General features: G+C 46.4%; 1 protein-coding gene across 2 annotated transcripts in view; it reads left to right on the forward strand.

Annotated features, from left to right (window-relative positions):
• lin52 (lin-52 DREAM MuvB core complex component) overlaps positions 1 to 25008 on the forward strand; it is an 84244-nt gene extending 59236 nt beyond the window's left edge. For both annotated transcript variants that reach the window (XM_086002696.1, XM_086002694.1), the window contains one exon: positions 22863 to 25008. In XM_086002696.1, coding sequence (XP_085858822.1) covers positions 22863 to 22918 — 56 coding nt within the window. In that variant the 3' untranslated portion in view covers positions 22919 to 25008. The remainder of the gene's footprint in view (positions 1 to 22862) is intronic.
• The last annotated feature ends 2749 nt before the right edge of the window (positions 25009 to 27757 follow it).

Genomic DNA, 27757 nt, shown 5'->3' on the forward strand with positions numbered 1-27757 from the left:
TGCCTCCTAGATCTGCTCTAGCCCAGTGTCTCTGTGCATACCTTCTGCTCCTCTGACACTGAACCTCTTTCCCTACACTCCATCACCTGCGACCGACCAACTTTGTCCCAGGCCTTCCTCCGACTGATGCCACCTATCCACTGCCGGCAACTATTCCTTCAGCCACTGTGCCTCACCCACTGTATCTCCACCCTTCAGCATCTCCACTTCGTCACCTCCTTCCCTGCCTTAAAAAGCTCCTTAAAACCCTCTTCCCTTTCTCCCTACTGCTTGATGTCCTCCCTCTTATCCACTGCTCCCAAAAGGATTCTGAGATGTCTTAATATATAATGAGCTCTGTATAAATGTAAGTCGTTGACACCAACAAATTACTAAGGACCTGATCCTGACATTAAAAACGAGACACATTTTTGTAAGTGACATTTTTAGAACCAGCAGATCTCATTGCCTACGGTGCGTTGAGGGAAATGTGCTATCCATTGCCTGTCTCTGTTGTCTTAGTGTTGCTTACTGTCAACTGTAGCTCAGTGGGTAGCGCTCTCGCCTCGGAGTCAGAAGGTTGTGGGATCAAGTCTCACGCCAGAGACTTGAGCACAAAAATCCAGGCTGATAATCCAGTGCAATGCTGAGGGAGTGCTGCACTATCAGAGGTGCCGTCTGCTCTCTCAGGAGAACGTAAAAGATTAAACAGATTATCTGGTCATTATCACATTGCTGTTTGCGGGAGCTTGCTGTGCGCAAATTGGCTGCCGCGTTTCCTACATTACAATGGTGACTGCACTTCAATAAGTACTTAATTGGCTGCAAAGCGCTTTGGGACATATCTGTTGTCTCTTCTCTCATTTCATGTGGAAAGTGCTGGGTGGCAGGGAACGTTGCTGCTTAGGATTGCAGACCACATGTGGCACCAATTGGAGGAGGTTATCTGGTCATGGTCGCAGCCAGCAAGTTACGGGTAGCTTTTGCGCTGCAAATGGGGGAGGCACGAAAGTTCTGTTTTATTTAAATAGCAAATGCTGCAGTTTGACCAGCGTAAGCTTGAGGAACAGCACCTCATCTTCCGATTAGGCACTTTGCAGCCTTCCGCACTCAATATCGAGTTCAACAATTTCAGATCATAACCTCGGCCCCCATTACATTTTTATATATTTTTTTATCCACACCTTTGTTTTGGCCCTTCCCCCCTTTTTTTTCTCTCCCACATGGCAGCTGTCTCTCCTTCTGCCAGCGCATTTCACACCTAATCTAGAGCCGTCTTTTGTCTCTCCACTAGTCCTATCACCATCTCGTCTGGTTTTGAATACCTCTTAATGTCTCTTCACTTCTCTTTTGTTCTCTCATCCCCATTTCCCAGCCCCCAAACTGACCTTTTAATCTGTTTCATTTCCTGTGTTTTTTCAGTCCTGACGAAGGGTTTCGACCTGAAACGTTGACTCTATTTCTCTCTCTACGGATGTTGCCTGGCCTGCTGAGTTTTTCCAGCATTTTCTGTTGCTGTTTCGGATTTCCAGCATCCGCAGTATTTTGCTATCGTCCCTGCAGTTTGACCTGCTGCAGCCCCTGTCCTCCGCTTTCTCTGCTCCCCCCCCCCCCGGCTCAAATCACAAGCCTGCACCGGCCACTACAACCCCTGACCTACCAACCTCTACATCTTCCCTATCCCCACCAGGAACCCTGAGTCCCTAATAGCTGTTTCATCCCCTCTGCAGGACTCTGTGTCCTCACTGGCTGCTGCACCTCCCTCTACCTGCACCAGGATCCAAAGACCTCACCATCTACTGCACCATCTCACAACGCCGGACTGTGATCTGCGATCAGCCCGAGCGCTCACTGACCCCCTCCTGTCTTTTGGTCATTTAGAGTTTAAAAAACGCACAGAAGCTTAGAGGAGAGACCAGTGATACCACCAGCTTTGCTTAACTGGTCACTAACCATTGCTAATAGTAAATGGCATTTCAATGAAACCCTAATTATAATATGGGTGGAGTTGTCCCTTAAGGTCTTAGCAAAAGGAAATGAGATCGGCATGCAATTATGCTTCTGAATAGTCCTGCATGCTCCAAAATCATTTTACTTTTATATTAGGCAAAAAAAACTACTTGTGCAGCTTAAATTGCAAATGCAAAATGGCTTGATACAAAGGGGCTATTTGTGAATGTATCTCTTGGGAATGCTGTTTTCTTCCTCTCTGTCAGAAGATGGATACGAAATTGTAATCATTGGACCTCCTGCTCGTGTGGGGGGTTAGGATGTCATAATTTTATGGTATTGGCATATTGCAATGTGTGAGATCTGTAGACTTTTAAGTTACATTTATTCTCTTACCATGTTACATTAGAAAACATGAATTGAATAAAATTTATTAGCCCCATCGAGCTTGCTTCTTCCATAGACCACTGACTGCTCTGTTCTGAATTATATCCCACTTATTAAATTACCCGAGGGAAAGTTCTGGACAATTTCTACTGGAACTCCAAAGATAACGAAGCAAAACTCCATGCTATCTACTAATGTTGACCTGTGGGGTATGGCTAACACTGAGGTGGAATGCAATATAATGCATTAGAAAGGCAGTTAAGTGGCAAATGAACTTTAATAAAGATAAGTATGAGGTGATGCACTTTGGTAGGAAAAACAGAAACATCAGAAAATAAGAAACTGAATGGTATAGAAGAGCAAAGGGATCTAGAGATACAGGTGAACATGAAGGGATAATTACAGTCCTAGCCCTTTTGTGCTATCCCAGATCAGGCGTATTCCCCAGACGTTCACCCTCAACTTAAGTTAGAGCTAGCCGAATTCCATAAGACGCTTAAATGGGTCTAAAGGTTCAGGCTATCTCTCCCTAAAGGAAAGGAACGACTGAAGATGTTACCGTCCTCCAGATAGTACTTTTAATAAGTTGAACTAGACTGTAACCTTCTGGATATTATGAGGGTCCGGAATACCCCCCAGAATTCTGCAACTCCTTACAAAAGAGTGTACAGAATTTGGGTTCGCGAGTTTATACAGAATTACTCTTTGAGACAATTCTAAAAATATATAGTTTTATTTAAGAGCCGACATTCAGTTAACAGCTGTTGAATCAGTCGCAATATTAACAATTCAAAATACAATTAGCTTACATTTCTTATTTCTCAGAGATCCTTATTCTCAAATCTTTACTTTGTTACATTTCTTATTTCTTACTTATTTCTAAATCCAGAACATCCACCAAAATCAACCACTTTGACTTCCTGAGACTCATAGTTAAAGACTTAGAGTTGCCTCTGAAGAGTTGAGAAACGCTTTGCCCGTTCAGCGAGTTCTGCCTTTCTGTTGAAAAGGTCTATGTTTTATACTCTTTTGGCAGTGGTTTCTTCTTTGATGTTCTCCGCTGATGTCAGCTAATTGTCTTTATTGATACCTCTGTTTGAATGCTTTCTATCTTACTATCAATTCAACTATTACATGCATAATTATTTCTCTACCTTTAGGTGTTCCAAAAACCATCATAAAAACAATGACAGCAATGGTTTCTGTTTGATGCCATTCTTATCGAAGATTCTTCATTCAATTCTTAATATTGGCTTTACTGGTTTTTAGCAGACATTGTGACTCTCCTTACTGCTCCAAGTTCAATACAAACACAATGCAATTGCTTGGTGTCTCTATTGAAGTCATATTTTCAAAGCCTTCTTGTTGGTATTATATTTACAATATGTAAATCAAAACCACTTTAACTGTGTGTTTACTTGTTTTCTAGCTATCTCAATTGGTTGCATATTTAATCTTATGGTTCCTGTCATCCAAGTTTAACATAAAACTATTTGACCAGCAGGTGTTTTACTTGATGTGGCCTTTTCAAAGGCACATGCCTCTTTTAATGTTTGTGTTTCTGTTTTACGTGTTAGCTCTTAACACTTTAAACTGGGTCTTCTCATTGTATTACCTCCAAACTCTAGGGGCTAGATTTTCAGTTGCTTGCGCCAGCAGTTAGCGCCTTAAGAGAAGTGATTTCCGGGCGCTATGCGTGTAGCGCCCGGGCGCAGCGCAGTTTGCGCCCCGCCCCAAATTAAGTTGCCCGTTAGCGCCGGCGCAAAGTTTAGCGCCCGCCCGGATGCGCGCGCAGAAAATGACGTCACATCCTCGTGCAACGCCCTTTGGCCGCCCCGATTGCAAACTTCAGTCGGACCGCCCCATTGTGCGGCGGGCGGCCGGAGCGTTTGGAAAAAGGAACGCAACACAACCAGCGCGGGCCCCGGGGGGCGCTAATTAAAGGGAACGTCCTCTCCAGTATAAAGGCCATCCATTATTTCAGAAAACAGTCTTGTGCAACGCATTTCTGGAGACACAACAAGGAGGATAGCTAACTGGTTTCAAGCAGCAAGAGCCAGGTATTTTTGGACTCAGGCAACAGCGCTGCAAGTGGCCATTTGGAAATTAGAGTGTTTGCCAGGATTTGATGGGGGTTGCATGGGGTGCCAACGCGGAGCTGCAGCTCCATGTCCGTAGGGCTCGCAGACGTATTGTGAGAGGGGCAGCCCTGGCTAGAGGCAGAGGGGGCTACAGGCGTCGGCCACGTAGGCCTTACCCAGTCAGGCTATACCGCCAGCAGCGCTCCTACCTAAACATGAGTGCCGCGCGATGTGTTAAAAGGCTCCGATTCCGGAAGGGGGTGATTGCAGAGATCTGCCACCTGCTTCGCCGAGATCTGCGGCCAAAGCTCAGGTGCAGGACGTCTCTGTCGGTGGAAGTGAAGGTGACAGTGGCATTGAACTTCTATGCCACCGGCTCCTTCCAATACGCTGCTGGGGACATAGCAAACATCTCCCAGTACGGCGCGCATCGCTGCATCCGCCAGGTGACCGAAGCACTGTTCAGAAGGAGAAGCCAATTCATCTCCTTCCCCATGGCCCTGGAGAGCCAGCATCAGCGCGCATTGGGATTTTCCAGACTCGGGGAATTCCCCTTGGTGCAGGGCGCCATTGACTGTACGCATGTGGCTTTGCGGGCCCCTCTGGAGCATGGCGAGCAGTATCGCAACAGGAAGGGCTACCATTCTCTGAATGTGCAGCTGGTCTGTGACCACAAGCAGCGCATCATGGCAGTCAATGCCAGCTTCCCAGGCAGCAGCCACGATGCCTTTATCCTGCGGCAGAGTACTGTGCATGACATGTTCCAGGCACAGCCTCCCCCAAGAGGATGGCTACTCGGGGACAAAGGCTATCCTTTGTGCACCTGGCTCATGACCCCGCTCCGCGCGCCCAGGACCGCTGCTGAAGAGGCCTACAACGAGAGCCATCAAACCACCCGCAACATCATCGAGCTAACTATTGGGGTCCTCAAGCAGCGGTTCCGCTGCCTTGATCGCTCCGGAGGAGCTCTCCAGTATTCGCCGGACCGGGTCTCCCAATTTGTGGTGGTTTGCTGCATGCTACACAACCTGGCTATCCGCAGGACTCAGGCACTGCCACCTGACGTTGGACCAGCACCTCAGGAGGAGGAGCAGGAGGAGCATGAGGAGGAGCATGAGGAGGAGGAGGAGGAGGAGGAGGAGGAGGAGCAGGAGTACGTTCCCAGGAGGGAGCGACCAGGGCCAAGGGCCGCACGACGCCACCTTATTACACGGTACTTCTAAGCCCCCTGTCAGGGAATGGCCAGGGGCCATGAGGGAAGATGAATGCAGCCGCTCCGCAAGCCCTCAGCCGGCGAAGCCAACAAACACTAAGAAGAACAACCATGGAGACTGCATGAATAAAGATAATTTTTTATTAAACAAAAATGAAAAGCCCTTCCCACATGAATCCCCAAAAACAATAAACGGGCCCCACAAAAAGCCCAACAAACGACTCACTCCCACAAACTGGGGAGGAGCCACTCCACCTTTATTGAAACCGGGCCTCAACGTCGGCCTAACGCAAAAAAAAAGCCCTCCAAAAGCACAACCATGGGCAAAATAAAGATGGCCACCGCCATATTAAAGGAAAGCTGGCCACACCCTCTACTGAGTGGCCCGCGAGGGCGAGACCTTGGCCAGCATTTTGCCTCCCCTGCCCTGCCTGCTGCTCCTTCGCAAGCTCTGCCCAGTGGCTGCTGCGAGGCTGGGGGAAGGCGCCTGAGGCTCAGATGCCCTTCCGCCAGATGCCGCTGGGGGGCGGCCTACACGGCGTTTGGGCCTCGAGGGGCCGTCTCCTGAGTGGCGCGCCTGAGCCTGGCCACCATCAGCTGCAGCCGCTTGCCCTTGACGCCCCAGAGGGGGAATGGCGGCGACGGATGGTGCAATGTGGGCCAGCTGGCGTCTGGGATGCGCTGGCTGGTGCTGTGGCGCGGTGGCACTCGGCCGGGCCCGCACTGCAGGATCCGCAGCAATCAGCCGACGGCCGGCTTGCTGGGATGGTCCAGCGCGGCGCCTGCCCTGGCGATGCCTGCCTGAGACAGCGCGTGTGGCAGCAGTGAGTGGCCCTGTGGTCCTGGTGTGCGCGTGCATCACATCCGCCAGGGTCTTGACGGCATCAGTTAGCATGCGGCCAGTCGCGGCAGTTGCTGCCCTGAACTCGCGCACACTGGTCGCCAGCGACTCGATGGCCTCAGGCATGCGCCCCACCACGCTCATGAGCTCCGTGTGGCGCCGGTCCGAGTCGTCGGCCATCTGATCGAGCTTCCGCACCTCCTCCGAAGTGAAGGTGTCCGGACTGGAGTCGCGACTCTCCCGCTGGGGAGGAGGGGGCCGAACTAGGGGACCCTTGCCGCGTTGGTGACGGCGAGTGTGCCGAGCAGCAGCACTCCCCTCTGATCCTTCCCCCCTTTGGGGGGAAGGCCGCGGGCCACGCGCACGGCTGCTGGGTGGCTGGACGCCACTGGTCCCAGAAGCTGCATTGCCCTGCGACAGTTCCTCCAGGCACTCGTCCAGTGAGGAGGTGTCGAGCATTTCCTCCTCTCCTGCGGGACGTGACTGTTCCCCCGAAGGTCCGGCTTGCTCCTCCTCCTCCTCCTGGTTGGAGGTGCTGTCACTGGCAGCCTCAGGGTCCTGGTCGTCACCAGCTGAAAGCAGGAATGCACAAGAGTAGCTTCAGAGTGAGGAGACGGCGTCAGCGAGGGAGTTAGGACTGGTGGGATTCAGCGCATTGGTGGGACAGTGGCAAAGGAGGTAGCTCGGATGGGCCAGTGCGACGCGAGAGGGCCAAAAGGCGAGGTCCTTACCATTGCCGGGCAGTGGAGGGTCGGATACACCGCACGCTGTGGGGACAATCACACGTGCTCCCATGAGCACACACACGCGCTCCTCCAGCCGAGTGAGCTTCTGCAGCTTGGCGCGGCCACCCCTGGCACGGGCCTGGCGATTAAACGCTACTTTAGCCTGCAAGAGAAAGGACGGGCTGTAAGTGCGCAGTGAAGCCCTGATGTAGTGTGCACTGCCTCCCATGGTGGAATAGCTTGGACAGAGTGAAGCCCTGATGTAGTGTGCACTGCCTCCCATGGTGGAATAGCTTGGACAGAGTGAAGCCCTGATGTAGTGTGCACTGCCTCCCATGGTGGAATAGCTTGGACAGAGTGAAGCCCTGATGTAGTGAGCACTGCCTCCCATGGTGGAATAGCTTGGACAGAGTGAAGCCCTGATGTAGTGTGCACTGCCTCCCATGGTGGAATAGCTTGGACAGAGTGAAGCCCTGATGTAGTGTGCACTGCCTCCCATGGTGGAATAGCTTGGACAGAGTGAAGCCCTGATGTAGTGTGCACTGCCTCCCATGGTGGAATAGCTTGGACAGAGTGAAGCCCTGATGTAGTGTGCACTGCCTCCCATGGTGGAATAGCTTGGCCAAAGTGTAGAGTGCCGAATGGCCATTTGATGCTCATGACTGTCCCAATGCTGCTGGCTGAGGGCTGGCCAAAAGGACTTTCAGGTCCCTTTGCCCATCATGTCAGGTGTACATGCAAGAATGAGGAGGAGACTGGAAAGGCTACTCACCCTCACAATCCTGGTCAGATCGTTGTACTTCTTACGGCATTGTGTGTGGGTCCTGGGGGCCTCGCCGGTGAACGTCACCCTCTGGGCGATCTGCTTCCAGGCTTTGGTGTAGTCGTGGTGGGTTGGATTCCTCCCACTGTCTGGAAACAAGATCTTGCGCCTCACCTCCAGAGCTGTGAGCATGATGTCCAGATCACCCTCTGAGAAGCGCAGGGCACGCTGACGGGCCTTCTCTGGCGTTGCCATGACTCCCTGGGGCTGAGCAGTAGTGTTGAGGCCTCTTTGCAAGGCTGCAGTGTGCAGGGCGTGGCAGCAGACCAATTCGTCCCTTCCCCCTTTAAGAGCTGGTCGGCACCACGGGGTCTGCTGTCAGTGCAAAAATGACCGCACCCGTGCTGCGCCCCGCCTGGGCGCTATCCCTCTGGACCGCCGGCTTAGCGCCTAAAGAGAGTAGTGGAACGCCTCTTTTAGCGCTCCACCAACCTCTTAGGGCGAAGCCACTGAATTCCCGGCAACGGGGCGCTACTTTGGGGCGGGCGCTAACTTCGGGCGGGCGCTAAGGTTAGCGCCCCAAAACTGCCTATACTGAAAATCTAGCCCTAGACCTTTTGGAAGCACCAATGGTTTGCTTCAATCTTTCATTGTTTTAGTATATTTAACTAATTCCCATTTCAAAGCTTGTTTACAACTTTGTCATCAACTGATCCTTATCTCAGAAGCTGGTTCTCTATTTACAGCCTGTGTCTCTGAGGTTTTAGATTTTTAAACCCAGTATATTCTGTATTAATAATATCAGTACTCTGTTCATGGTATCGTGTATTTCTCTGAATCATGGCTATTCCTTCACAAACAAATCATTAAAAGCAGCATCGCAGGTCAGCAAAACAATTAAAAATGCTAACAACACTGGGATTTATTTCTAGGGGTTATAGAATTCAAAAGTAGTGAAGTTATGTTAAACTTGCATAGGACCCTGGTCAGGCCACACTTATACTGCGCACAGTTCTGATCTCCATACTGCGCACAGTTCTGACCTCCATACTATAAAAAGGACATAGAAGCACTGGTGAAAGTGCAAAAAAGATTTATAAGGATGGTACCAGAACTGAGAGATTACAGCTATTGGAAAAAATTGTACATGTTGGAGCTTTTTTCTTTAGAAAAGCGAAGACTTAGAGGAGACCAGATAGAGGTCTTTAAAATTATGAATGGGTTCGACAGGGTAGATGTGGAGAGAATGTTTCTACTTGTGGGACAATCCAAAACTAGGGGCCATAAATTAGGGGAAATCTCTTTAGTCAAAGTGGTTAGAATGTGGAACTCGCTACCACAGGAAGTGGTTGAGGCAAATAGCTTTCAAAGGGAAACTAGACGAGTACATGAGAGAAAAGGAAATAGAAAGATATGCTGAAAGGCTGAGATGAGGTAGATCGAATGGGAGGAGACTACTGTGGAGTATAAACACCAGCACAGAATAGCTGGGCCGAATGGCCTGTTTCTGTGCTGTATTTTCTATGTCATTCTGTTTAAGTAATTTCATAGACAGTAGAGATTAATTCCCAGGATAAAAGAAAGCAATTTCTCTAATATGAGAATATGTGTTATTATAGAAAAGCACAGTATAATGATACACACAGTTTAAGACAGCATCTGAACGGAATTATATGATGGCACAAGGTCAGCTCATAGTACACAGACGCACACAGTATACAAAAAAGCAGTGCTCCTTTTGCCAGCACCTCCAATGCCACAACACCTAGGAGCCAATAAAGCCCCTGTCCCCGGTGCATCAACTTCAAACTCCTTGACTAGTATTCAAACCCATCCAACAGCTTCACTCCGTCCTTCCTCCGCGTTTCTCCAGTCCTACGACCGTCCCTCTTCCAACTCTGGTCTCCTGTGTGTTCCCCTTTCTTCCAGTCCACCGTCTGTGCCAGAGCATTTAGTTGCCACGCCTCTGCACTGTGGAACGCTCTTCAATTCCTTCAAAAGCCCCATCAAAACTCAGCAGACCTGCTGCGACTTCTCTCCCACTTCCTGCTCGGTGTCCTCTGAAATCTGGTAAAGCTCCTTGGGATGTTTGTCACGTAGACGGTGCTATTAACTGTAAGTTGTTTTTCTTTAAAAAAAAATTCAGTACACCAATAAAATCAATCCTGTGTTAGAAACCAGATCGGCTACATCATGGTTGCCTACAGAAAAAAAAAATCAAGCACCAGGTCTGCATTACTCACTCTTTTTATGCATGCAGTGTTATTTTAACCCACCGAATCCTCTCATACATCCCTTATTTTTTTAAATTTCAAAGCAAAAATAGAGAGGTTTTAACTGATTAATAATTAGCATTTATAATTACAGTTTTTTATATTTATATATAGCAAATACCCATACCCCAAAAGAGCCTCGGGGTGGGTGGGTGGGGGCGGGCGGGCAGATAAAAAAAAAGCTAAAATATTCTTGAGTTATAAGTGGGTGACAGACCTGGAATTGGGTGGACCAGGCTCACGAAAAGAGCGGCACGGTTTTACAAGATTTTCATCAGGAATAATTTTCTGTAATATGATAATTACTTTACCAGCTTAGTAATTACAGGTCATCTTCATTTGTTTCCTATCAGTTAATTCTGATGGCTTAATTCCTTTTAGGGAAATTGGTGGCCAGCCGCCACTGATTATTTTGTTAAGTGTTATTTGAATAGACAGGACAGAGAGTTATTAATCAGCCCGTTTCCAATTAGCATCATGTTTAACCCAGTGATGGACACCCCAAGGTGAAGTATTCATAATGCTTTTTAGATTGCTATTAGTCAATTTAGCTCCTCTCAACTAAATCATAATTAAATATCTTATTTCTTAACACGTTCACTAGTCCCAACGTCTTTGGCCTTTAAAAAGCTACCGCAGATGTTAATTTGAAAATAAGACAAAAATAGCAGCTGGAAAATGCAAGTGTATTCTAGCATTATTACTATGAAAACATTAGCTTAGAGTAAGAATAATTTATGAACTAAAAGCCACAGTGCAGTTAAAATATTGGATAATAAACCTCTGATTTGACTGTTTATGCCGCTGTATAATTAGAATAGACAGCAGGTGGTGTGAGAAAAACATACTTGGGGATTGCTTCAAAAACTGTGAACATTTGTGCCATAAAATCTTGTGTATAAGTCACATCAACACTTCAGTTATCAGGGAGTCAATCATCAATAGATTGCCAGTTACATTTTTAGTTTTAGAAACATTTTGTAAGCCACACCAGTTTATAAGTTTGTAGTTGTTCATTACATTGTACAGTATATTATAGTTGCAATGGTATTGGACATATTATGTAATATTTGGCCTCCTCTGGATAGGAGATGTGACATTCACCTTGATCAGCCAGCAAGTGATGTACTTATAGCAGAGGCCAAGATAGTCATGTTGTTCTCTCTTTCTTCTCTCTACTCCTCTCCCACTCGTTCCCTCTCTCTCCCCCCAACCCGCATGACTGCCTTCTTTTTCTCTTCCTCCCCCCCACTCCTCCCTCTCTCCTCTCCCCTCCTCTCTCTCTCCCCTCCTATATCTCCCACTCCTCTCCTCTCTCTCGCTCCCCTCCTATTTCCCCCCCTCTCCTCTTTCTCTCTCCCCTCCTATATCTCCCGCTCCTCTCCTCTCTCTCGCTCCCCTCCTATCTCCCTCTCCCCCTCTCTTGCTCTTACCCATGACTGACTCCCAAAAATTCAGTATTACAAGGCACTTAGAGAATGATTTTGCCTTTTTGAATAACGAATAACCATCCATAAGATTTAGGCATGGTTTTGACCTGTAAAAACACGACTCCAGGTATCATCCTTCAATGGCCTTCCATCCTCAGCTCCCCACTACATTTCTGATGGCCATTTGTGAATTTATCTTGTTTGAATGGTTCTTTGCAGAATTCACAAAATGGCTCCTCCGGGACCGGAGGATAATTAGTTGGCACCCTGTTGTTTGTTAGTGTCTCGTCAGGTTGTCTACATTTGGATCTGAATGTCCTTTTAGATTCGGCAATTGAATTATTGGGCCTGAAATTACGGTGCTTCCGACAGCGTACGCACACGGAAGGCTTCAAAATGGCCCCGCAAGTTCCGGGATTCCGCATGCGCTGCGACCCAGAACTTGCGATCTATCAAGTTTCGCTTGGACAGATCCTTCACATCTGCTACAAAATCACTTTCGCTGGCACAGGGTTGAGCTATTTGCCCAACTATTGCCTAGCAAATGCCCACAAAACCCTTGCGCCTGGTAAAAGCAGGCATAAGGCTCCCTTTTGCCAGCATAAGGGTTAAAATAAATGTTAAAATAAAAATTTTAAATTATTTAAACATTCACATACATTTAAAATTAATTTAGTTAAGTTTTAAAATGTTAATTTATATTTTGAATTTTTTTTAATTTATTTAACTGCTTAATAAAGGGTCTTTTAACTAATTTTGAACATGCGATCATTTATTTTTTGCTTAAGTGGTGTGAATTCTTATTTATCTGGGGATTTCTATTAATGCTTACGGGGTTTCCATACGTAATGGAATCCCCATAAGCATCATAGGAATCCCCCTTTTTGATTGCTTGGCTTGGCCCATGTGATCCCAGGGACGCTTGTGAACCGCATGTGCTCCGGAATCCGTGGGCCTTTACGCAGGCGTACGCCTGCAGGGCCAGGACCCGAAGAGTCCAAAGCTCCGGAGACACCCGATAAGTTTGGATTTTATTTTCGGTTCAGAGGCGTATTCTTCTGGGTACGTCTCCGCCCGCAAATTCAGGGCCATTGTGTTTTTTGAAATTAAAATGTTGCTTGTGATCCTCCAGCCTTTGCAGCTGCGACCATGTGAAACAAAGCAGTGAAGTCGAGTTTGTGAATTTCATGAAGGCTCTTAGCTAATCCAAGCCCTCCTTTAGACCAACCTTAATCTGCTATGCATCCAGTTTTTTTTGGAGGGGGGTGGGGTGGAGGTGGACGGAGGGTAGGGGTAGATTTGATTGTTTTAGAAACAGATTATAACTAGAGAACGGTCTGTTTCTGACCAGGTGAAAAGTTAGTTAGTACTAACCAGTAACCAGATGAAGTTTCAGAGTAGCAACCAATCTAGGGGATAACTTTTAAAAAAATGTAATCATGTATGATGCAAGTTGTACCGTCACAGTTTTAAATACAGTCCCCACTTATACCGTCCACTCTTATCGGGGCACTTGCCTACATTGGGCAAATGGCGCTAACTATTTGCCATTACTGTAGGAGGCAATTACAAAGGCATATTAAGCGCGCCGACTATTTCGGGCAGTTCGCTAAGTATTTATCCTATACTTACCAATTTAAACATTGTTAATTTCAGCCAGAGCCTGGTCCTCGAGCAGTTTCAGTCAGTTGTTCGCACCTCGTTAAAGTATGATTACCTTAGTGATGAGATTCTGGATGTAACTGCTAACAATTACGAGAGGCAGTTGCTAAGTGGAGACTTCCTGTTTTTAAAAAAAAATGTTGGTTTTTGGTTTTAACACTCATGGGCAAAACGTATTAACACCCAACGCACCCGCTATAAACAGTGGGGACTGTATATTCTTGTAAGAACTGTATGTACTGACGGACAATCCTGGTACTCAACAGCAGATTAAACAACTGACACCCTTTTGTTGGAGTCGGAAGGTATTTCATGCTTTTTTGGTGAACATAGGGCATTAAGTTAAATAACCTGCACTGTCACTAGAAAACAAAAAGACTAGAGTATGACTCAAAAATGGAATCAAAGGCCCACGTACAAAATGAGACCATATATATTATTAAAAACCAATACCAGACAGTTAGTTCAAGGCTGCAATCTAATCTCAGGATGCAGATGATAAAATCAATTCAGGTTACTGCGGAATTAATCCCGTTTTTCTTTGTAACAAATTCTGATTTAACATAGCTAACAGCAGTGTGCATTTCTATTAAAAAAATACACTTGGTGAGAGAATACTGATTATTAACAGTGTCTTTATTTGGTATTAATAGTGGTTTGGGGTGCAGATGGCCTCCATTGCTATGATATTTAGAGGCAGCATTTTCCTAAATGATGGATAAGTGCTTTTACTATTTTTTTATTCTTGAACATTTTTTCACCTCCTTTCTCTTCCTGAGAATGTTGACTTTTAAGCAGGGGTATGGTTCCATGGACCCCAGAACTCGTCTAGTAGCTCAACAGGTAGTCATGTGTCAGCCTCAGCAGTTAGTTTCTGCAGGTTATTTGACTGAGGGGGCAGCACATTTTGCCTTCACCTGATGCCCACAGGCACACTTCCAGCAGGAGTTGCTGACTAGCCATCAGGCACAAGAACCCTCCTTAATCCAGTAGCAGAGGCCAATTACAGCCGTCCCACCGCTCCCCGCTCTCCCCCACTGAGATCAGCAAACCCAGCACAGACTGAGGATTGAACCTGGGGCTGTAAGTATGGCCTTGCTGCTCACTGGATAAATCCACTGAACTATCTATTAGCCTCAGTGTTATATCCTTATGTTCATTTAGAACTATTTCGCCCCACAAACATTTATCAAGGTGCGTTACTCTAAAGATATTTTTCAGTACTGTAGATCCTATCTCTGTTGCCCTCTTTGGAAACCATACTACAAAGATTATGGTACGTAATAAAGAAGGTATTGTAGCGGTTCGTGTAGATCGCCACTAAATAAGAGAGTTTGACTTCGACGAACTATTAACAAGTTGTTTATTTACAGGAATAGGCTAATTACAGCAGGTAAGATGACTGACTGTAGGAGCACCGTGGTGTAGGTCTTGTCCCAGCGGGGACTCCACGAGGACTGAGTTCGCAGTCCTGTGGGGAGCGTGATGACGTCATCACGCTCTGCTGTGTGTTCCCGCGCTTTGGGCATCACGTGACCGCATCGTTGCGTCAGTGCGTCTCCCGGTACGGAGGCTGGCCGTTGAGGCCGAGATTGCGAGGCCGGGTTGTGCCGGTGCTTGCCGCGGGGGCGGAAGATCGCGTCGCTCCCGTCGGCTGGCCGATGCGGCCGAAGTCGCGGTAGGCTGGGCTGTGCCGGCGGCCGTCTTGGAAGACCGAGTCGGGCCGGCGGCCGGCGCGCGTGCGTCACGTGATGTGTGACGTCAGCGCGTTAGGTCGCCTCTTATAGGGGCAACGGCCAAACAGGTAAGTTAAAGGGGCAACAGCTCCAACAGGTAAGTTATACATACATAAGTAAGTTAAAGGGAATTATGTATCTCAATATAAGGGACAACCAGTGGTACCGCCACAGTATCTTATATATTCTCTGTTAATGATGGAGCTGTTAAAATACACACTATATGAGAGCCTGTGATCTGTTACAGTAGGTTGTAGTCTTCTACGTACCAAAGCACCGATTTGTTCAGGTTTTCTTAAAATAGTTTCTTGCCTCAGGCCAAAAGATTATGGGACATCTATGACTGGAATTAAATGACCACAGAGACCAAGGAACCATTTACACTATGGGAACTAAACAAAGTGATGGAAGGCGTCATTGACAGTGCTATCAAGTGGCACTTACTCACCAATAACCTGCTCACCGATGCTCAGTTTGGGGTCCACCAGGATCACTCAGCTCCAGACCTCATTACAGCCTTGGTCCAAATATGGACAAAAGAGCTGAATTCCAGAGGTGAGAGTGACATCAGGGCAACATTTGACTGAGTGTGGCATCAAGGAGCCCTAGTAAGATTGAAGTCAATGGGAATCAGGGGGGAAACTCTCCACTGGCTGGAGTCATACCTGGCGCAAAGGAAGATGGTTGTGGTTGTTGGGGGACAATCATCTCAGCCTCAGGACATCACTGCAGGAGTTCCTCAGAGCAGTGTTATAGGCCCAGCCATCTATAGCTGCTTCATCAGTGACCTTCCCTCCATCACGGGGTCAGAAATGGGAATCTTCACTGATTGCAGTGTCCAGTTCCATTCGCAACTCCTCAGATAATGAAGCAATCCGTGCCCGCATGTAGCAAGACCTGGACGACATTCAGGCTGATAAGTGGCAAGTAACATTCGCGTCACACAAGTGCCAGGCAATGACTGTCTCCAACAAGAGAGAGTCTAACCACCGCTCCTTGATATTCAACAGCATTATCATCGCCAAATCCCCCACCATCAACATCCTGGGGGGTCAACATTGACCAGAAACTTAACTCGACCAGTTACATAAATACTGTGGCTACAAGAGCAGGTCAGAGGCTGGGTATTCTGCGGCGAGTGTCTCACCTCCTGACTCCCCAAAGCCTTTCCACCATCTACAAGGCACAAGTCAGGAGTGTGATGGAATACTCTCCACTTGCCTGGATGAGTGAAGCTCCAACAACAAGAAGCTCGACACCATCCAGGACAAAGTAGCCCATTTGATTGGCACTCCCTCCACCACCGGCGCACCGTGGCTACAGTGTGTATCATCTACAAGATGCAGTGCAACAACTCGCCAAGGCTTCTTCGACAGCACCTCCAAAACCCGCGACCTCTACCACCTAGAAGGACAAGGGCAGCAGGCGCATGGGAACACCATCACCTCCAAGTTCTCCTCCAAGTCACACACCATCCTGACTTAGAAGTATATCGCCGCTCCTTCATCGTGCATGAAACACAAAAAGTTAGTATGCAGGTGCAGCAGGTGATCAGGAAGGCCAATGGAATCTTGGCTTTTATTGCAAGGGGGATGGAGTATAAAAACAGGGAAGTCTTGCTGCAGTTATACAGGGTATTGGTGAGGCCACACCTGGATTTCTGCATGCAGTTTTGGTTTCCATATTTAAGATATACTTGCTCTCGAGGCGATTCAGAGAAGGTTCACTCGGTTGATTCTGGAGATGAGGGGGTTGACTTATGAGGAAAGGTTGAGTAGGTTGGGCCTCTACTCATTGGAATTCAGAAGAATGAGAGGCGATCTTATCGAAACATATAAGATTGTGAAGGGGCTTGATCGGGTGGATGCGGTGAGGATGTTTCCACTGATGGGTGAGACTAGAACTAGGGGGCATAATCTTAGAATAAGGGGCTGCCCTTTCAAAACTGAGATGAGGAGACACTTCTTCACTTGGAGGGTAGTAAATCTATGGAATTTGCGACCCCAAAGAGTGGTGGAAGCTGCAACATTAAATAAATTTAAATCGGAGATAGACAGTTTCCTAGCAGATAAGGGAATTGGGGGTTACGGGGAGAGGGCAGGGAAGTGGACGTGAGTCTAGATTCGGATCAGCCATGATCCTATTGAATGGCGGAGCAGGCCCGAGGGGCCGTATGGCCTACTGCTCCTACTTCTTATGTTCTTATGTCGCTGGGTCAACATCCTGGAACTCCCTCCCTAACACCACTGTGGGAGTACCTTCACCAGATGGACTGCAGCGGTTCAAGGAGGCGGCTCACCACCATCTTCTCAAGGGCAACTAGGGATGGGCAATAAATGCTGGCCTTGCCAGTGACGCCCTTACCCCACGAACGAATAAAATAAAAGGAAGCAGTTGTGGCTTCATACCAATGCTGAGTGTGTGTCGTGTAAGTCGGAAATGGAGTGAGACTTCCTTCTTCTCCAGGGAGCCTCACTCCGTTTCACTTCAATGCTGGGTTTGACTCTGGCTCCAGATTCAAGCTGGATTCACACTATATAACTTTATACAAAGCAAAACCTGCTACAGATGTAGTAAAAATGTACCCTTAGCGAGGGACATGCGAACAATAGTCGTGTCACTATCAATGTGCATCCCTCCTCACCATCTATTAAATAATATTTCATTAATCTCCATGATTTTTTTTTACATGTATATCTTCATTCAAAATAAACTGGTATCTTTTTGAGGAACTGAAGTTTTACATCACAAACCTTGATATTCTGAGGTTCGCCAACCTACGCCAGGATTTTCCTCAAGGGCTCTCCCGATCAGCCGTCATAACTTCGGTGGAAGATCGGCGGAAACCTAGTTTATGCGATTTTTCTGCAATTTCTGTCAAAGTTACGGTAGCCAATCAGGAAAACCCCCAAGGAACCTTCCAGCAATTGTGTCTGAGGTATTGATGCTGAAAAAATGTCTAATTTTTTTAATACAAGTTCCCTGTTGACTATAAAAAATACAACTTAACTTGCTGTCAGTAATCATACTGACGCCACGACTTGTAATGCAATGGAAACATCTTGATTAGATTAGTGCAGTGTATTGGCAGCTAATGTCTGTCCTCCATGATATATAGCAACAGTTATTACTTTTCAATGAAATATTTTCTTCTGTGGGAACAGGATGGTACAACACAACGTGTGACATCTATAACATAATAAAATGTCCCGGAGCACTTTGCATTGGAGCGAGTGGAACGAATGGTAGTAGAGGGATTTGGAAAGTTGACTGCATCTATGATTAATAATAATAGGTTTTGAGGAAGCTTTTAACGACAAAGAGAGAAGTAGCAAGATGAAGAGCTTTGGGGGAGGGAGTTCCAGAGGGTTGGCTGAAAGCTCTGTCGCTGAATGAGAAGCCCTAGAAGGCAAGGGATGCACATGGGGGCAGAGTCAGAGGATCACATTGCATGGGCAGAAACATAGGGCAGAGTTGGGGTGAGGCAAACCCATAGGCATGCAGGGATTTATAAAGAAAGTCAAAGATTTTGAATGTTAGGGTACAGGGGGGAGCAATTAAATCAAACATTAAAATGGCTACATAAAACAATAAACCACGTGCAGAAATTGTACTCTAATCGTACACCTGCTTATTGCCCTCTCTGCTTTTAACTGACCAGAAACATGGTGTAGAACAGGGCTTCTCCACCTTTTTGCTTCCGAGGACCCCCCTCCCCTGTTATAAAAATTTTGCAGACCACCTGTAATACAACAAAAGTGTTTTTCCTGTATAAAAATTAGTTATACAATTAAGCATATATATTTTTTTTGTTTTACTTAATGTGAAACTTGTTGCTGGTGAGAACTAAAAATCGTGATAACGCCTTCAGCTATTTTATTAACTCAGACTGAAGACATTGAAGGAGAGAGTCTCGATTATCAAGGCTTTGCCGCAGGCCCAGAGACCGGGAAGTCTCTTTATTACCGCCCCCCCCTCTTCCCCTCCTCGAAGGCCACATGGCGCGCGCATTCTCTGTAAAAGTCAGTAACACGCAAAGGGACTTGTCTAACCTAACATATGGAGTCCAACAGGAAGAACCTGAATTGACTGCACATGCACAGTCTTTGTATCGCCGAGACTATTCCACCCATCTCAGTATAACAGGAGAGACTGCTGATGTCTATGCCGTAAACATCAGTAGTCTCCCCTGTATATTGATGGGACAAACCAACTGGTGGACCCCTGAAATCAACTCGCGGTTGAGAACCTCCTGGTGTAGAGTAAGTGATTGGCTGTGCTGCAGGTACCTGATCACAACTACAAAACCAAATTCTACGCAGTTTTCTCTTCCTCTGGATGTGGGCGAGGCCGGCATTTATTGCCCACTCCTAGTTGCCATGAGAAGGTGGTGGCAGGTTGCCACCTTGAATCACTGCGTGCCTAATGATTGTGTTTACAAATGGCTAGGGTGCTTCCGAGGCATTAAGATTCAATCAGGTAGTGTGGGATTGGAGTCACGTGTAGTTCAGACTTGGTCGGGAGGTGGGGTGGGGGTAGCCTTCCTTCCCTGAAGGAAAGACATTAGTGATCCCGATGAGGTTTTGTGAAAATTCGACAGCTTTCGTGGTCATTCTTCTGGTGCCAGCCCACAAATTACATTGCTGTGTTGTGGTTTGCAAGCCCAGTACCAGAAGCACCATACTCTGTACCCTATATTGAAAAGTTATTGCATGAGAAGACATTGGTAGTAAACCAGATGCAACACGTTCTTTGGGTTTAGTTAATGACACTAGGTTGCTCAGATTTCGCCACTATGGTTTATTATGTCATCCAAAGCCTCCGAGCATATTTTCACCTTGCGTCTTGCTCCCATTTACCTGTTAATTATTTAAAGTTTTTGCCTTGAAAGCGTCAGACTGGGAAGAGATTTGGTGGTTACAAAGGCCACCTTGGAGCTCTAGCTGTCCTGCGCACTGAGGAAACTCCACACCAATGTAATTGGTGTTGGCAGTTATTGACAGATACAACACTGTCCCCTCCATGTTTGTTGACAGGTGCCAGTGGCAGGAGTCCGATTATTGACTAACACTTGACAGCTGATTGAAAAACAAGCTGACCTTTTCCTCTTCGTGCTGGGAACTTGAAAGCTGCCTGTCAATAACCCCTAATTTCAGATAGTTGTACAGCAACCTGAAAGGCGGCCTAAACTGAAGAAGTAGTAAGGCCGCAATAAAATCACTAATTTTACTATATCTTCGATTAGGTAAGTTAACATCTTCCCCTCACAGAAGACATATTTGATTTTTTTTTTTGCCTTTGAAAATGAGGTATGTCAGTGCTGTGGAATGGAAGACTTTTCCACTTCTTGCACCCAGTGCTGGATGGAGTACTCCCCTGTGCAGGTATTCTTAGGTTGCTGATACACTAAAGCTCCCTCTGCTCTGTTCTGTATGGTTTTTTGTTTTATCGTTATTTTATGTTTTGTCTTATCGTTGTGTAATTGGTGCTGTTGACTATGACAGAAGCCATGTCATGTCGGTGAAATAGTGAAATAGCTCAGACTGACATGGGAACAGAAGATGTACAGCATTAAGTGACTAGTAAAATAGCACTGTTTTTTTGGATGGGGGGTGGGGGGGGGGGGGGTGGGAGAGCAGTTCACATGTAAGGTTTGAGCAGGAAAAGTATACATTGTGGCCAGGACTTTCTGTGCTGTAAGATTCTATGATTGAATCTATAGCAGAGGAGTGGGAATAATTGGATACTCTTTCAGAGTCGGCAGAGGCACGATGGACCGAATGGCCTCCTTCTGTGCTGTGAGATTCTATGATTGATTGTATGCTTTTGTGCCGTCGCTCGTGATTATCTGCTCATTCACTTTAATGGGTAGATCTGCACAGAAGTGGAAAAACCCAGCCTATAATTCTACAGTTAGAAAGTCTGAGGGTCTAAATTTATAATTGCAAGATTGTGATTGGAGCTTCTTTGACTTCTCTGCAAAACAGTGAGAGAGAAATTGTGGAATTTTCTGCATTTGGAGATCTTACCTGTTCTTGGTAAGCACCCCCCTTGAATTTGGGAATTAATTTACGGAGACCTCCTGCTATACAGATTATATTGGGTTTTTTCCTTCCAGAAAAAGGCAGTGCTTGCAAAGCCGCATTTTTATTGCCCATCCGTAGCTGCCCTCGGAAGGTGGTGGTGGGTTTTCTCCTGAACTGCTGCAGTCCGTGTGCTGATGGTGTTAGGTAAGGAATTTCAGCAGCTTGACTCAGTGACAGTGGTATATATTAAAGTTGGAATGGTATGCGACTTGGGGGGGAACTTGCAGGTAATGGTGTTCCCGTAACAGTGCTACTCTTGTCCTTCTTGGTGGGAGAGGTCAGGAGCTGGGAGATGCCGTCAAGCTAACCTTGTTGAGTTGCTGCAATGCAACTGTAGATAACACATACTGCAGCCACAATGCGCCAGTGGCAAAAGGGGTAGATATTGAATGCAGTGGCGGGGGGACTGCACAAGTGAACTGCTCTATCCTGGATCATGTGAAGCTTCTTGAGTGTCGTGGCTGCACCTTTCCAGGCGAATGGTGAGTATTGACCAGAAACTGAACTGGACCAGCCACATCAATACTGTGGCAACAAGAACAGGTCAGAGGCTGGGTATTCTGCAGTGAGTGTCTCACCTCCTGACTCCCCAAAGCCTTTCCACCAGCTACAGTGCACAAGTGAGGAGTGTGATGGAATACTCTCCACTTGCCTGGATGAGTGCAGCTCCAACAACACTCAAGAAACTCAAAACCATCCAGGACAAAGCCCATTCACCACCTGAAACATTCACTCCCTCCACCATGGCTGCAGTGTGTACCATCTACAAGATGCACTGCAGCAACTCGCCAAGGCTTCTTCGGCAGCACCTCCCAAATCCCGACCTCTACCACCTAGAAGGACAAGGGCAGCAGACGCATGGGAACACCACCACCTGCAAGTTCCCCTCCAAGTCACACACCATCCTGACTTGGAAGTATATTGCCGATCCTTCATCGCCGCTGGGTCAAAATCCTGGAACTCCCTCCCTAACAGCACTGTGGGAGTACCTTCACCAGACGGACTGCAGCGGTTCAAGTAGGTGACACACCACCACAGGCAATAAATGCTGGCCTTGCCAGTGACGCCCACATCCCAGGAACCAAAACAAAAATTCCATCACTGTCCCGACTTGATGGAGAAGCCTTGACATCAGGAGGTAATTCACTTGCTGCAGATTACCCAGCCTCTGCCCTGCTCTTGTAACCACGTTGTTGATATTGCTGGTCCAATTAAGCTTCTGGTCAGTGGTGACCCACAGGATGTTGATGCTAGGGCACTTGGCGATGGTGGTGCCATTGATGATCAGAAGGTGATTGAGCTTTTTCTTGTTGGAGATGGTCATTATCTGGTATTAACGTGGCGTGAATGTTTCCTGCAACTCATCAGTCCAAGCCTAAATCTTGACCAGGTCCTCCTGTAAGCTGACGTGGACTGCATAATTATCAGAGGTGCTTGGAATGGAGCTGACACTGTGAATATGGAGGAGTACCGATTACTACCTACCACCCTCCTCCCTCCCAACTGACTAATCAGCAAGGAGGCTTCTTTAGCTTTGTTTGATCAAGGGCTACAGTCCAATTTGAGGTCTTTCAGGGCCAAGCCCACCTAACTGTATACCACCTCTGGGTCGATTCTACTGGTGGGACAGGAGTCTGGAATGTTGACTGACCGATATGACTCCGAGCATAACATATGTCAGGCTATTGTTTGACTAATCTGTGGGTCTTACGTTCTTGCAAAATTTTGTTTTTCAGCACGAGAAATGACCAGAGGAAAATTCTTAAACATTTTGGAGCGGCCCAAGAAGTAGCTGTAACATTCCAACCACTTGCTTTTGCAAGCAGACCAAGCACTTGTTCAGAGACAGTTACTGTCCGTTGCCGATCTACAGATGCCTTTATCGGCTAATCCCCCACGTGTCATCTGTTCAAACTGCCTATATAATAGAGCAACACAAGATCACATTTTGCGGAGAACTTATCTTTTAGCCTATAAGGCGAATTGTTTTTAAATGGAAATGGAGACTACAATTGATACTTGGCTGATGTAGAAGGGACAGGATTTGGTTTCTCATGTGAATGTCAAATAGCGAGATCATTATATTGTGGTGTACTAATCTAGATGTATTTCCCATAGTATATATAGGGTCTGCTACTCCCCTGTAACATGCAGTGAAGTCAATCCTGATGTTGCAGTTGAGGTTACGCAGAACAATAGCACTTTAGTTCAAGACATGTGATTCTATCAGCACATGTCCATCTTTGTGTAATAAATAATAGTACACCTGGTGGGGGTAGAATAACAAAAAAAATTGCCTGGAGATGGAATAAAACTGCTTTCCATGAATCCCACCTGTGTATATTATACAGAATAACGCAAAATGGAGCATGTTTCGAAAGATGTAACGAGCTTCGTGGTTTGAGGTGATGTTAGTAGACCAATCACAATTCCCTCTCGTGGTTTGTAAGGCCATCTCAAGCCTTTACTGCATTGCTGCCTTGTACTGTAACACATTGCAGTGTATGTGTTATCTATATATAGTGATAGAGTATATCAAAGCTCTGTTGAGAGGATTGTGTACCGCAGTGGTACCCTAAGGAATGATAGATCAACAGAGAAAGGTTTAGATTGAAAGGTCCAAAAATAATAATTCGTGCTGACTTTAATTACATTTCCCACCTAAATGTTGCGGAACTGTGACTACCAAACAAAATAAAACTTTGATGACATTTTGTTTTAAAGTGAACAAATAACATACCCAGCTTCATTACAAAGCAATTAAAATTAATTCTGTTCGGCCTAAGACCTTTTTTGATCTGGAGAAAGCGGGTGAGAGATTTTCTGAAGCAGTAATGATATCTAAGAGTGCATTATTGGTGTACAGTGACAGTGGGGTAAGCAGTTTTGATTAGATGAAGGGTTTATGTCTGCTTTGCAAGGGGAATAACTTTCAATATCCCACTGAATTTTATTCTTTCGGTATCACAAGTAAACATTAAGATTCATTTAATTAGTAACTGAATAACTTGAGATGGAAGACTTTTCTTGATTTTTATTCTCCTTTCCTCCCCTGGGCCACATCTGCCTTCTTCATGGCTACCAAAGTTATGCCCTGTGATTGACCCGCAGGAGGTATAATTCAGGTGGGGTGCAAATTGCGTAAGTGGACTATTGAATTTTAGGTGGGGGGAGGGGGGCGGATAGTATTAAGAAAGCAAATATATTTTAAACCAAATTTTGATCCAAGATTTTATATTTCAGGTGGAGGACATGCAGATAAACAAGTGATATACTTGATGACATTGTCACACAACCGAGATAGGTGTCACTTCGGGGAGGGGGGCGCAGGGAGCCCAACTTTTCATATCCAATTTCAAACATTGTTGCAAACGATTCTGTTCAGCCCAATCTCATCACCTCATTATTTGGGTTTGCTCACTGCAGGCTTCTGGTATAATGGAGACCATCCTTTAAGGATGTAATTGCAGCCTTGGTAAGTGATGCACAAGGCTGAGCTGAAGTCTAATGTTTAGGACTAAGGGCTGGCATGAAGTCATAGGACCAGACTGGAGAAACTTGCTGGAAACTTTGACCTATGAAGGGGTCTGGAGACATCCCAAACACGAGGAGCTTAGGTCTTAAGTGATTACTTGTAAAAGGATTGAACACTTTGCCTCGATTGTATGAATCATTGAGGCCTCCCTCCACCCCTTCAAATGATCTTTAACAGACCGTTGATGTTCTAAGTATTAGTCTCAAGCTTAGTTTTTTCCAGGTTTTTTTTTTAAGAAATGTGAAACAGGACCTACTTTCATGAGCGGCCTTGTGCACAAATGAGTGGAATGTTTCTACTATATATTTTATTTTTGAATTAATAAATGTGCATTATTTAAAAAAAAACACTTCTCTTGATCATTTGAACACAGCCCTTAGAAATATACACATTCGACCCGATTTGCTTCTCTTGTATTTCCTAGCGAAGAGCCGTGTGGACAAGGTAGCAAGGGTTACCAGCATCTGGGGAAATGTATCTCAATATGAGGGTCTGCCTTCAGGAGGAGGAGGAGGAGGAGTGAAGGCAAAGAACCTGGTGGAGAATAAGTGAAAGGTACAGAAAAAAGGATAGGCTGGAGCAAAATTTTAGGTGAATTTGCTAACCTTAATTCCAAATGTAATGGCCCAGAAATGACGAACGGAGTCATAGAGTTATACAGCACAGAAAGAGGCCCTTCGACCCATCGTGTCCACGCCGGCCATCAAGCCCCGTCTATTCTAATCCCATTTTCCAGCACTTGGTCCGTAGCCTTGTATGCTATGGCATTTCAAGTGCTCATCTAAATGCTTCTTGAATGTTGTGAGGGTTCCTGCCTCTACCACCCTTTCAGGCAGAGAGTTCCAGATTCCAACCACCCTCTGGGTGAAAAAGTTTTTCCTCAAATCCCCTCTTAAACCTCCTGCCCCTTACCTTGAAACTATGTCCCCTGGTTATTGACCCCTCTACTAAGGGGAAAAGTTCCTTTCTATCTACCCTATCTATGCCCCTCATAATTTTGTACAGCTCAATCAGGTCCCCCCTCAGCCTTCTCTGCTCTAAGGAAAACAACCCCAGCCTGTCCAGTCTCTCTTCATAGCTGAAGCGCTCCAGCCCAGGTAACATCCTGGTGAATCTCCTCTGCACCCTCTCCAATGCAATCACATTCCTCCTATAGTGTGGCGACCAGAATGGCACACAGTATTCCAGCTGTGGCCTAACTAGCGTTTTGTACAGCTCCATCATAACCTCCCTGCTCTTATATTCTATGCCTCGGCTAATGAAGGCAAGTATCCCATATGCCTTCTTAACCACCTTATCTACCTGTCCTGCTGCCTTCAGGGATCTATGTACATGCACATGTGCCTTGTGCATTGAGTGGTGCTGGAGTTTTGCTAAGTGGGAGAGTTCGGATAAGTGGGAGGTGAGGGTGTGTTTTTTGCTCTGTTTTGTTCCCCACTCCCAGGCTTGGACAACACTGCGGAGGCGGAGCAGCGAGACGAGTCAACCAAACAGGCCCCACAGACAGTATTCAAGGAGGAGGTTGGTGATCAGCTGGTTGGTTGGTTTTCTTCCTTCTCTTCCCTTTTATACCTTTAAGTTGGTAAGTCCTTTGAACAGTGGTGTGACATTATCATCTATATCCAGGCAGGGTCTTCATAACTAATAATAAGAAATTTAATTAATTATATAGAATGGAGCAGGTGATGTGTTACTGTTGCGGGATGTGGGAGCCGGTGGTCCCCATTGAGGCTCACGGTGATTACATCTGCGACAAGTGTTTGCTGCTAGAGGAACTCAAGTTCCATGTTATGGAGCTTGAGACCGAGCTTCAGACACTGCGACACATCAGGGAGGGGGAGAAGTTCCTGGACTCTGTTTCAGGAGATGGTCACACCTATGAAGTTAATTACTGCAGATGTAGTCCGTGGTCAGGGACAGGACGGTGTGACTACGAGTGAGGAAGGTACAGGGATCCAGGATGTAGTGTTGAAGGAGACGCAGCCCTTGTTCTTGTCCAGCAGGATCGAGGTTCTTACTCCCTGTGAGGGCGGGAGCGGGGACTGCAGGGAGGATGAGCAACCTGGCCACAGCACCGTGGTACAGGGGGCCATTCAAGTGGAGGGCGTAAAAAGAAATGTTGTAGTGGTAGGGGATAGTATCATTAGGGGGATAGATAGGGTTCTCTGCAGTCAAGAGCGGGAGTCCCGAAGGCTGTGTTGCCTGCCCGGTGCCAGGGTTAAGGACATCTCTTCTGGGCTGGAAAGAAACTTGGAGTGGGAGGGGGAGGATCCAGTTGTCGTGGTCCATGTTGGTACAAACGACGTAGATAGGACAAGGAAGAAGGTTCTGTTAAAGGAGTATGAGCAGCTAGGGGTCAAATTAAAAAACAGAACCTCAAGGGTAATAATCTCTGGGTTATTACCTGAGCCACGAGCGAATTTGGCTAGGATAAATAAAATTAAAGAGTTAAATGCGTGGCTCAAAGACTGGTGTGGGAGAAATGGGTTTTGCTTCTTGGGACACTGGCACCAATACTGGGACAGGAGGGAGCTGTTCCGTTGGGACGGACTCCACTTGGCCAGTGCTGGGACTAGAGTCCTGGCGAATCATATAACTAGGGCTGTAGAGAGGGCTTTAAACTAATTAGTGGGGGGGAGGTTTCTAGAGAGCAAATAATAGAAATGACAACAGAGAAGGTCATAGACTTAGGTAGCAGTGGGGGAATTAAAAAACAGAATGCGTCAGGAAGGGACAGAAGGTATGGAGCAAAAAGTAAAGTACTAAAAAGGGAAAAAACAGGAACTAAGTGTTACAAAACATATTTGAAAGTTCTTTATCTGAATGCACGTAGCATTCGTAACAAAATGAATGAGTTAACGGCACAAATAACGACATATGGGTATGATCTTGTGGCCATTACAGAAACATGGCTGCAGGGTGACCAAGACTGGGAATTAAACATACCAGGTTATTTAACAATCAGGAAGGACAGGCAGGAAGGGAGAGGAGGTGGGGTGGCTATGTTAATAAAGGAAGGAATCACTATAATACAGAGAAATGATATTGGGTCAAAGGAGCAGGAAAGTGAAACAGTTTGGGTGGAGATAAGGAATA

This window comes from Somniosus microcephalus, chromosome 12 (assembly GCF_052327205.1).
Source record: "Somniosus microcephalus isolate GS21.2 chromosome 12, FLI_Smic_1.0, whole genome shotgun sequence".
NCBI lineage: Eukaryota > Metazoa > Chordata > Chondrichthyes > Squaliformes > Somniosidae > Somniosus > Somniosus microcephalus.